Consider the following 12,442-nt stretch of genomic DNA (forward strand, 5'->3'; position numbering starts at 1 on the left):
CATGGTTTGGCTTAGCATGATATGTGAACTGGGCCACTGTGTAAACTGTGCACCAGGTAGACAGAGGAAATGGGAGCAGGGCAGACCTCCCTGTGCAACACAGGTGTCTCCGGTACTGGCACCATTGGCCAGGTAAATAAAGGGAAGTGGGGATCGGGTCATTTTGGACATGGGAAATGCTGGTCAAGAATAAAAACAGGAATTCTTATGTGGCCAAGATTTATGCTTGCTTCATACTCAAGGTGGGCTTATCCAAGCCTTCAGAGTTCTTTGAGCCCAACTTGGGAGAATTTCACTGACAATTCTACTTCTTATCCTGTTCATATTTACTTGGGAATAAACCCTGTTGAACGAAATAAGTCTTACTTTTGAGTAAACATGAATAGGATTGGGCTGCCCAATCTTTGATCAGACCAAAATTCAAGTACATTTTATGCTATTAACCTATTTCTGCTACAGCTGCAATCTTTTGCTTTCAGATGTATCGTATGTTAACTGTTCCTTTCCCTCCCTGTTGGCACAGGTCAAGTTACACCTGAAAAACTTCAAGATGCTGGTTTGCAGACCATCTCTGTTCAACGTTTGGAATCTCTCGATCCAAAGTTTCATTTTCTACATCGGAAGCCATCTGTCAAGTCATCAACATCTCTAGTTAACATCTTGGAATTAAAAGAATTGTCATCTTCTGTAAGAAATTCTGTCACAACTTCTGTTTCGGATCCTTGGCTGCAGAGGAGTTTCTTCAGGCCACAGAATTCTTCTGATCAGAATGTTAACACTTTATGTAAAACACTGTTTTCTTCCTCTCCTGCTGAATCATCAGAGTCAGATTGTTCTAGCCCAAGCCCTATTATTTTCTTAGATGAAGAAGGGTATCAGAGAAGCCTAAAGGCAAAACTTCAGCTACCAAAAATCCCAGTAATGAAAGATGGCATAGAGGATTCAGACTCTGAAGTAAGTGAATTTTTCGATAGCTTTGACCAATTTGATGAACAAGAACAAACACTGGAGAGTGGTTGTAAACATGCGAGGGGTCCTGTCCTTCAACATCCATCTCATATGAAAACGATTTCGCATAAAAGGCCACACTCTGCAACCACTGCAATGAATCCTCAAAGGTTCAAGGTTGATCATCCCACTCTTCCAGCCAATGTGAGGAAGCCAACGCCTCGCAAACCAGAATCTCCATATAGCAACCTCTTGGATGTTCCTGATTCCCCCCGGCCATTGAAAACATCAGGGGATGACAGTGGAGGCTTGTTCAGCCCTATCAGATCTTCAGCTTTCAGTCCATTAGGCAGTTGTCTTTCAACAGAGTGTCCTTGTCAGTTGGGTGTCAGTAGAGGTGCCATTAACCAAAAGCACAATCTGGTTTGTCACCCATACTCAGATTTTGCAAATAATATTTCCTTTGAAATCTTAGGTTCGGTCTTTAATTCCAGATCTCCATCATCATGTAGATGCACACAGGAATTTTCTAACAGTAATAGGATTGTCTCAAAAGAAGAAACAGCCCAGTCAGCAAAAACCCAAGGGGAAACTTCTGGAAAAGAATTAGATAACAGACAAAAATCTAAATGCAAATCACTAATGATTAAAGACCACATCCAGAAATTTGCATCAGAGCTCGTTGAGAAGAGTTTTGGCAGTGCTTTTAAAGATCTTCAGAAAGGTGTTTCTTCATGTACTAATGCACTCTGTCACTTGGCTGCAAAACTGACTTCTTCAATCTTTCAAATGGCTTTTTATGAGATTGGGAGGCAGCAAGCTTTTTCACTGAAGAAGAAAGCTATTAATGGACTAGCAGGCTTTTTGGTGAGTGAAGCGTTAACAGGTGCTTTAAAAGAGCTACATTCTGTAAAGCAACAAATATTTACCAACACAGTTGCAAAATTTGCAGCAAACCTGGCTGAGGAACTAATTTTTGAGGGGATCATGGAAGTGTGCCAGTTTTCACACCCATCAACTCCTACAACTTTTCAGAACTGGTCCTTCCATTATGATGATAAAGTTATACAATCATATTCCAAAGACTTGTCTGAGTCGGTTATTCAGGAAGCTTTTATTGAGTTATCACAGGTTGAGGTGGCATTTACAACACAAGCAGCAATTAGTATTTCCACGGACAATATAAAGTACATAGGTGCAGAAAGTAGTTTGGAGTCAACACAGGCCTCCAATGCTTCCTCTGAGTTTCATGATCAAGAACCAGTAGCCTTGAATTCAATACAGGAATTCAGGGAGGAATATACTGTCCATAAAGCTTTGTTCTGTACGTCTGGCATTGCAAGTTCAATCCCGGTGCCCTTAGCTGGAAGCATACTTTGTCAAAATCAGATTTTATTTAATGACATACAGGTAAGGAAACATTCAGCGTCAACAGGCAGTCTGAAATTTTATAAAAAATCAGCAGAGCGGTGTTGTGCAACACAGAAAAGACAAGATGAAGTGACATCAGTTAGAAATGTTTACTTGATGACAGATAGCAGTCAGAACAGTGAATATAATGCACATATTGTATGTACACAAAGTGACTTTAAGCAAGCAAATAGCCCTGAAGTCAGTAAATTTTCAGACTTAACAACTAGGATGCCGAGCGTCAGTAATTTTTCTGGAACAATGGTAGATATGATTGTAACGGAGGCATATGAAGCAGTAACCACTTCCAAGACATCCAAAAATGCAGAGCAATACACAGAAATACTAAAATTGGATAAAACGTCATATTTGCCATGCATTGGTGAAGATGCCTGTGAGAATATGTTTGCAAATTATTTAGCCAAGCGAATAGTGAAACAGTCTGTAGATGAAACTAAATCTGCCTGTTCTGTTACCGGTGAGAAATTAGCATACTGTGTGGGATTGGGAACCAGTAAAAAAAGCAATAGGAAAGAATTGCATAGTGCAATAAAACCATCAGAAACAAACAAAAGTATTCCAGTAATTGTAGGGCAGCAGCAGATGCCCTTGAACAGCTCATCTAAATTTCATGTATCGCCAGTTTACTCTAATAGGTGTCTGCTTTCAGGGTCTAAAGATGGCATTCAGGGGGAAAAGAGACATATGGGTTGCAGGACTTCCACATCCACGCCATCTCCTTGTTCTGCAGTGACTTTTGTGAAACCTGCTGAAGAGTTTCCAGATGCAGAAAGCTGTTCAGCAAAATCCTCAAGCAACCCACTGGGAAAACACAACACATACAAATCAGCAGGGCACTTTGCACTTTGCTCTACATTTGGTCCCGAAAGAACTTTTCCTAGCATTAATGCCTTCACTTCTGTGGCAACTAACGGTGAAGAAGCATTTCAGATGGAAGACAAATTGAGTATCAGAGCTGAAACTCCTTGTGTCCTACCAGACACACCTCCACCAACACCTTTAATAGCAACCCAAATGAGTTCAGAGTGGAATTTAAGAAAGCTATCAAAGAAACTGAAAGGTGAACTAGCAAAGGATTTTGCACCCGCGACGCCCCCTTCTACCCCTTACCGATCAGAAACCGGTGGAGTATATGAAAATGAACGCCATGACTTAGAAAAGGAAGAGTTCATGTTGAAACTGATGCGGTCTCTCTCTGAGGAAGTTGAAAGCAGCGAAGATGAAGAGCATTGGCCTGTAGCATTGGACGAGAGAACGAAAGCATCAGGAAGGACAACAGAATATGCCGATCATCTAGCCACTCGCATAATTGCTGTGGCAACCGAAATGGCTGCTTCACATTTAGATTATAAAGCGGTTCAAATGGAGAATAATAAATGCTTTCCAATAAGTGCGGAAAATAAAAGATGTGGGCATAGTGGATTTGTGAATGTTTCAGATGCCAGCCTACATTCGTTGTTGGTTTATGCTGGTAATATGGCTGGAAAGGTCATTAGTGAAGCTAAGAAAATAGTTGAATCCAAACAATGCACTCTTCTAAGGCTGAAGCAAGTGAACTGCGGGGCAGATGGCGTTCGTCCTAAAAGAAACACTCATAAATGCTGGGCCAAAGACATGAGGTGTCCCTGGGCAGACCAGGGGTCTCGAGAGACAGACTCTTCTATACTCTCTCTACCCCAGCACCCAGAAGCTCCAGGTCTGACTTCCAAATATCCAAGTTGTGAGAGTGTCACTGATGAATATGCAGATCACATCATTCGTATTCTGAAAAGAGAAGGTGGCCACAGTGAACTGATAATGGATCAGTTTGCCAGTAGACTTGCTTACAGATCTATAAAATCTGGAATGCAGGAAGCTGCAGGGAAACTCAGGATGAAGTATAAAAGTAAAATAGCTCCCTCCGAGGGCTCAAAGGTAAACAGTAAGGCTGATCCGGGTGTGGATGGAAAGAAACAGAAAAAAGGGAACATTTGTCATTTGGGGCAGCGAGCCTGTGGAAACAAATGTAGCACACACAGAACTGAATGTACAAAGTTGCTAGATTTTTCAGAATCCCTTGCTTGTAGCATAACATCTGATGTCAGAAGGAAAATAATGAGAGGAGCTTGTCTGTCAAAATCTTTAACTGATTCCTGTTTGTATAAAAAATCTAAGAACGATCAAGTCACTGATCTTAAAGCAACATTTTCTAAAGCACTTTCTCCTTTCTGTTGCAAACAAAAGCTTTATCATAGTACAGGCAGTTTAAATGAACCTACTTACAGAAATGGCATTATTCATGCCATTGAACAGTATGCTAGGAAGGTAGTAGATGACACTTTAGAAGCTAGCTTGGAATCTGCTACGCTGCAAACTACTGGAAACTGGACAAATGGAGATAGAACAACATATGCAGAAAAGTTGTCTCCATTTTCTGCAACAGCCTGCAGATACTGTAGTATGAATGAGCATCAATACTGTGCTGGAAGTTCATCTTTGCAGCTGATTCGGCAAGAACTCCACTCTCAAGTTCATCAGGTTCCCAGAAAAAGTGGAATCTGTCCTAAATCTCGCATTCTTCACCTGGATATCCCAAAAATTCATATTAATATGGATGAGAAGGTAGTATTTGCTGAAAATGTGGTTGCTACAGTTTTTGACAAAGCAGAAAGGCAGCTTAGCAACACAAGTTTGACAGCGGATAGTGGAATTGGCCAGGATGGAGTCAGCTTTGTTGAAAGCCTCACTACAGAAATAATGACTTCCTGTATGACAAACATTAGTCCACCTGCCAACATAAGGTAAAGTTAAATTATTTTATATTGCTTTTAATATATGTAAGGTGCTGAAAACTATATGCATTTTTCAGTATTAGTACAATTTTAATTTATGCAAGAAAGTCATAAGAACTTAGCTTTCCGTTTTGTGATAAAGCTTAAAAACAAGGGCATTTAATAGTATTGCCATGGAAAGTAATTGTTTACTGTGTTCACGAAGGGTGCTAGGATTTAAGTAAATTTAAAATGCAGAGTATAAGCTTAAGAGTATTTGTCGTCTTTCAGGTTTGGCCAACTTTTTGTTTCTCGTTTTTTGCTCTAACATAAATGTAGAAGCCATTGTGAAGCATAAATGGTAGAAGATAAAACATCACTGATTTCTGCCAAGTCAGATCCAGGTTTGGATAATCTTTTAGGTGGCAGCAGAGAGATACATGAAGCATCAAATTAAAGCACAGAACATGTAGTTATGTAGAAAATAGTATTGCTGAGCTACTCATAAACCCTAATAAATTTGATTAAAGAAAATCCTGAGGTAAACAGAAGCTGATTTTGAAACTTCCATAAGTGTTGGCTGTGAAGGTTGAAATGATCCTTCCCTGGTTATGTGAATACTGTTGAAGCTGTTTCCAAATTCATCATTAAAATAGAAAGCACAGTTGGGTATATGTTGTTGGTTTGTCCAACAGCTTAGGAACTTCAGTAGAATCCACTTTTGTCCCTTAGTTGTTATATGTTTCCTGCGATTCCCATGGTAGGAGAAATATTTTCTTAGAAGAAAAGTCAATGTGTCCAGTGCTCTGCATGTGCATGTGTTGCTTTATAGCTGCAATCTACTGATTAAAGAAAAAACATCTCATTTTACACCAGGCAAAAACATTCCTCTTCTCCCAGGCCTTTGGCTAATTAAACAATGGAGGGCGGGTATTATTTTTGTTTGTTACTATGTTATGAGATCTAGAGAGAGAAGAGTGTGTAAACTGCCCTGTGATCCTTGGATAAAGGACAATATAGAAATTTAATTACCGTATTTACTCGAGTCTAATGTGCCATCGAATCTAACGCGCACCTAGATTTTCAGAACTTTGAAACCAAAAAATGTATTTGATGGCGAATGTAAATGTGCCATCGAATCGAATCTGGCCAAAAAAGGTGAGGATTAGATTCGAGTAAATACGGTAATTAATTAATTAGTAATTTCTGTCTGACCAGAAGTCAAAAGGAAGTGAGGTTGATCACTTGCAAGGTCAGTTAGCACCACAGAAACTATGTTAAATGCCTAATGAAGATAGAAGTATTTAAAGAAATAACAGTATGAAAGATGACATTAAAATGTGACCGAACTTACTAGCAAATTAGCTGGAATCCCTATTCTAGGCATAGTTCCTTATTATACAGTTTAGTACCTCATTATTATTTTTTAAATGACCGACTGTGATATGAAACCAGTCTCATTCTTTTTGGAAAATATACAGTCTCGATAAATTTAGGTGATTCACTTGGTAGAAATGATTCTGGAGGTTTAGCAAAATGTTTGATTTTCTTTTTCAAATGAAGGCATCTTTGATCTTGTTGAAATAGTTTGTGTGTGTGTTTCTGTATGTATTCTTTATTTGATTTGTGCACCACTGTATTACCGCATGTGATCCCAGGGTGGTTTATAAACATAGCTTCTTATACATTAAAACTATAAAAACACAGTATAAGAAATTTAAACCAGATTAAAATAAAATAAAATAGGCATACCACAGGCAGGAATTTCTCAGTTGCAGGTGACCAATCAGCCACCCCCAAAAAACTTGGGTAAAAATATACGAATTCAGCTGGTGCCAAATACCATAACAAGGTACCTCTGAGGCTGTGGTGGGGAACAGGATCCCAACCTCCTTCTGTCCCTGTAGATAGGTGAGTAGGGTTACCTACCTATCTCATTTTCATGACATCAGGTGAGATTCATCCTTTTGCAGACCAGCTTCAATTCAAGTCAGTCTGCAAAGGAACAACATTTATTTACCTGTGCAGTTCAATTTCATTTTTAAAAATCATTTTTATTAAGAAGTTTCAACATAAAAGACAATAAAAGCCAAACTAATCTAAAGAAGGTAAATAGGAAAGAAGCCAGAAAGTAGTCATACCTCTGGTTGAAGTAGCTTCAGGATGAATATTTTCGGGTTGCACTCCACGGCGACCCAGAAGTAATGGAGCACGTTACTTCCGGGTTTCACCACTTGCGCAGATGCTCAAAATGATGTTGTGCGGAAGCGGCGACATGCGCAGTCGCGTGTTACATTCGCTTCAGGATGCGAACGGGGCTCCGGAATGGATCCCGTTCGCATCCAGAGGTACCACTGTATGCAAAAGAAGAGAATAAATAAAGAGAAGAGAAAGAAAGGGGGAGAATAAATACCAGACCTTCTATCACAATTATATCTTAATCCTTATTCCACACACAGAAAAGTCAATCCTCCCCACTCTCGCCTGGGGGCTTCCCCTGCTTCCCCCAGGCTCCCACCCTCAGAGATCCTTTCACCTTCCTTCCGTCGCCTTAGTGTGTATCTTCATTAATCCACGATAGGAAACTTCAATAAACAAAGCATAAATATAGATAAAATTGTTAGAGAGAAAACAAAAATGAAAGATCATAGAAAAGGAAGAAAAAAGAGAAATAAAGAAGAAGAAGGAAAGGATCTTTCGATTCTCTGCCTGCCAATTATGTATATGACAATTGTTCATATACATAATATATCATATTCAGAGTATGCTTTCCAAGTAATCTCCAGCCGTTTTAGTGTCCAGCTTTCTCTCAGTCTTCTAGGTGTTGTTTTCTCAGTCTTCACTCCCAGGCACCTCAGGTCCACCTTTTTTCACTCAAAAAGTCCAAAAGTAACTCTTCAATTATATAATTATAATTGTCGTTAAGTGTCCAGGATAGCCCTTCTCCTGTCCAGTATGATGGATTTCTCCCCATGGGTTCTGACACATTTTTATAGTGTAGTAGTCCATGCTTATTTGCTTGTTATGTCTTCATTCATTCGTACTCAGTTCTCTATATTCCAGTCCCATTTCCTGCTGTCCAAGCTTCATCCTGGTTTAAAGAAAAAAGAAAAAAGCCTCCACACACACACTTCATTTCTGGCAAAAGAAATGCAAGTAGGCCATAAGAGATGCTTAAAAACAATTTGAGGAGCATGTTGCTGAAACATAAAGGTCAACAGCAAAAGGTTATTTAAATACATTTCTAGCAGAAGACCAGCTGGGTAGGCGATTGGATCTTAGGATGACAGGAGTACCTTGGGTGTGCTAACAGAGGATAAGGAGTTTGCAGAGAAGACAAATGAATTGTTTGCCTCTGTCTTCACAGTGGAAGATATGATGTAGATCCCTGTGCCTGAACTAACTTCCATAGGTGGAGAGTCTGAAGAACTGATGCAAACTGTGGTGACAAAAAAGTTACAGACTTTATAGACAAAATAGAAATGACAAATTGATGAATCCAGATAGCATCCACCCAAGAGTTCCTCAATAACCCAAATGGGAAATTGCTGATTGTCTAAGAAAAATACGTAACTTCTTCCTAAGACCAGTACCTGAAGACTGGGACATAACACATTATTTTATTTTTAAAGGGGGGTTTCAGGGGATATCCTGGAAAGTACAGGCCAGTTAGCTTAACAGCTGTTCCAGGAAAAGTAGTGGAAAGCATCGCCAAAGATAAAAATACCAAGCATATAGAAGAAACGTGCTATGAGAGGTCTTTTGAGAGTGTCAACAAAGCATACAGGTAGAGAAGATTTTACTGACGTTATGTACCTTTTGTCAAAGTATGCCATATAAGCAGTCACAGAGTAAGAGGAGAGGTCTTCTTGTGGATCAGGAACTCATTAGTTATTGTTATTGTTATTTATTTATTTTTGGGTTTATATACTGGTTTTCTGCCAAGGCACCCAAGACGGTTTGCAATTTAAACACTTAAGCAATAAGAATATATAAGACAGACAGTCTTCTCATGCCAACAGTTGTGGGGTTCCTGAGCTGGGCACCATTGTGTCAGGACATGGAGGTCTTCAGCATCCTCCAGGGAAGGTGGGGGCGGGCGGGCCTGGAGAGAGCTGCCACTACAGTTCTCTTGGTACAGTTCTCCAAAGGCCCATCTAGTCCAGCATCTTGTTCCCACAGAGCTACCAGATGCCTCTGGGAAGCCCACAGCACTCTTGCACTCACATTCCTCAACATGATACCTTTGTTTCTCTCATTCTGTGATGGCCTGGGACTCGGGCTTGGACTCGGAACCAGAGGAGACTCAGTCTGCACCGGATCCATTGCCTCAGGCATCACCTGAACCAAGTCTGGGGCCTGATCCTGAAGAGTCCCAGTCTGCACAGGTTCCCCTGCAACAAACACCAGCTGGGCCGAGACAGAGGCCTGAGCCTGCCCTGGCTCCAGATGCAGGGATTACCTCGTTGCCTTCAGCTGGGCCATTGCTTACAGCTGCTCCACTACTGGTTTGGTCAGGGGAGGCTGAGGCAGCCCCTGGGTCTAGTAACCCACTAACGTCTCCCGAGCTGCAGAGACTGAGGTCTGAGAGGAGAGACCTGAGTACTCACAGGAGGAGTGCTTGCCTTCGGGTGAAAAAGGGAGGTGAGTCACCGGGGGATCAGGACCGGCTGCTACCCTGACAAAGATAAAAGGCTGTCGGGCCCCGCGCCAGGTTACGGGAGCAACATTGCTATATGCTAGATCCTGTACCTGTCCTTGCCTGGTTTCCTGCCTCATGTCCTGCCTTGGCCTTGTCGGACTGACTGCTAGCGGAACCTTCAGATTCTGGACCGGTCCTGGACCACGTTGCACAGGTTACCCCTGGGCCCAGCACACATTCCTCCTGCAGACTCACTGCTCTGTATCAAGATACAGAAGGGGAGGAGTGAGTTAAGAAACAGGAAGCAGAGAGTAGGAATGAATGGACAGTTCTCAGTATGGAGGGATGTAGAAAGTTCTAAAATCAATGAATCAATGAGAAGGGAGTCCGAGATGGATGGGAGTTTCTTAAAGGTGAAATAAAGACTCCAGTGCAGACAATTTCAACAAGAAAGAAAAGTGGAAGGCATCTACAGAAGCCAGTATGACTGCATAAGGATCTTACAGATAAGCTGAGCTTTAAGAAGGGTATGTATAGGAAATGGAAGAGATGGGAAATCATGAAGGAGGAGAATACATGAATAGCTGGGTGGGCTAAAGCTCAGAATGAGCTCAGTCTTGCAAGAGAGGTTAAAAATAATTTTAAAAGGTTTGTTTGGCTATGTTCAAATCAAGAGGAAGGACAAGCACGTGTTAGGTCCTCTGTGTAGAAGATGGAGAAATGCTACTAGGTGACAGAGGGAAGGCAAAACTGCTCAACACCTGCTTTGCCTCTTGTCTTCACTCAAAAGGAAAGCAGCGCCCAGTGCAAGGAGGGACCTGCAGCCCAAGATAGGAATAGAGGGGGGGTAAGAGAACACCCAGCTTCTTTAAACAAATTCAAATCTTCAGGGCCTGATGAGCTGCACCCAAAAGTACTAAAGGAGCTTGCAGATGTAATCTCAGAGCCTCTGTCCATAATATTTGAGAATTCTTGGAGAACAGGTGAGCTCCTTGCAGACTGGAGGTAGGCAAATGTTGTCCTCATCTTCAAAAAGGGGGAAAAAAGAAGACCCAGGTAACTCCCGACTGGTGAGCTTGACATCAATACCAGAAAAGATGATAGAACAGATAATTCAACAGTCTGTGAGCACTTAGAAAAGGATGCTGTGATTACTAAAACCAAGCATGAGTTTCTTAAAAAACAAGTCATACCAAACAAATCTCATTTCTTTTTCTTTGTTTATTGAGTTACAAGCTTGGTGGATCAGGGGATCCATATGCTGTGGATATAGTGTAACTTGATTTAAGTAAGACTTTCAACAAAGTCCCCATGATATTCTAACAAGGAAGCTGGTAAAATGTGGGCCAGACAAGGCAACTGTTAGGTGGATTTGTAGCTGGTTGACTGACCAAACCCAAAGAATACTCACTAAAGGTTCCTCGTCCTCCTGGAAAAACATTACAAGTGGGGTGCTGCAAGGTTCAGTCTGGGCCCACTGTTGTTCATTTTCTTTATAAATGACTTGGACAAAGCTATTGATGGGATGCTTATCAAATTTGCAGATGACACCAAACTGGTAGAAGACGGAATTGGGATACAAGGTGACCTTAACTGATTGGACGAACTGAGCTCAAACTAACAAAATAAATCTCTGTAGGTTCTGCATTTAGGCAGGAAGAACCAACTGTGCAAATATAAGATGTGGGACACCATCTGATTCTATGAATCATAGAATTGTAGAGTTGGAAGGGATCCTGAGGGTCATCTAGTCCAATCCCCTGCAATGCAGGAATCTCAATTAAATCATCCCTTGCAGATGGTCACCTAATCTCTGCTTTCAAACCCCCAAGAAAGGACAGTCCACAACCTTCCAAGGGAGTCTTTTCCATTGTCAAATAGCTCTTACTATCAGAAAGTTCTTCCTGGTGTTTAGTCAGAATCTCCTTTCTTGTAACTTGAAGCCATTGGTTTGACTCCAACCCTGTGGAGCAGGAGATAACAAGCTTACTCCATCTTCTATGTGGCAGCCCTTTAGATATTGGAAGATGGTTGTTGTATCTCCTCTCAATCTCCTCTTCTCCAGGCTAAACATAACTCAATCCCTCAACTATTCCTCATAAGGTTTGGTTTCCAGACCCTTGATCATCTTGGTTACCCTCCTCTGCACACACATTCTGGCTTGTCAATATTCTTCTTCAATTGTGGTGCCCAGAACAGGACACAGGACTCCAGGTGGGGATTGACCAAGGCAGAATAGAGTGGTATGATTACTTCTCTTGATCTGGACACCAGACCTAGAATTATAGAATGGTAGAGTTGGAAGGGACCAAGAGCATTATCTAGTCCAACCCCGTGCAATGCAGGAACCTCTTTGCTTCTGTGGATATAGCCTAGAATAGCATTATCATTTTTTGTTGCTGCCATCACACTGTTATGTCTATGATTGTTTGGATCGTTAATGCAGACTCCAAAGACATGGCGCTGCAGAACTGTGGGCAACTCACTCCGAAGCAATATGGGAGATGAAAGTGTCTGCTCAGGCTAAACTCCTAGCTGAACAAGCTTGCAGGGGCAATAGAGGAAGCAGAGAGGGAAAAGACAAATTCAGGGCAGGGCTGGCTGTTGGTCCTCTTTTCTGAGACAGTGTCACGTTCAGAGTAGCTGTTTAAAACCAGAAGAACCAAATGAG

General features: G+C 41.4%; 1 protein-coding gene across 6 annotated transcripts in view; it reads left to right on the forward strand.

Annotated features, from left to right (window-relative positions):
- The window catches only part of AKAP11 (A-kinase anchoring protein 11), a 41,581-nt gene that overhangs the window by 13,299 nt on the left and 15,840 nt on the right, over positions 1-12,442 (forward strand). For all 6 annotated transcript variants that reach the window (XM_077933435.1, XM_077933430.1, XM_077933432.1 and 3 more), the window contains one exon: positions 524-5,159. In XM_077933435.1, the coding sequence (XP_077789561.1) occupies positions 524-5,159 (4,636 nt within the window). The remainder of the gene's footprint in view (positions 1-523; positions 5,160-12,442) is intronic.

This window comes from Podarcis muralis, chromosome 8, assembly GCF_964188315.1.
Source record: "Podarcis muralis chromosome 8, rPodMur119.hap1.1, whole genome shotgun sequence".
Lineage (NCBI taxonomy): Eukaryota > Metazoa > Chordata > Lepidosauria > Squamata > Lacertidae > Podarcis > Podarcis muralis.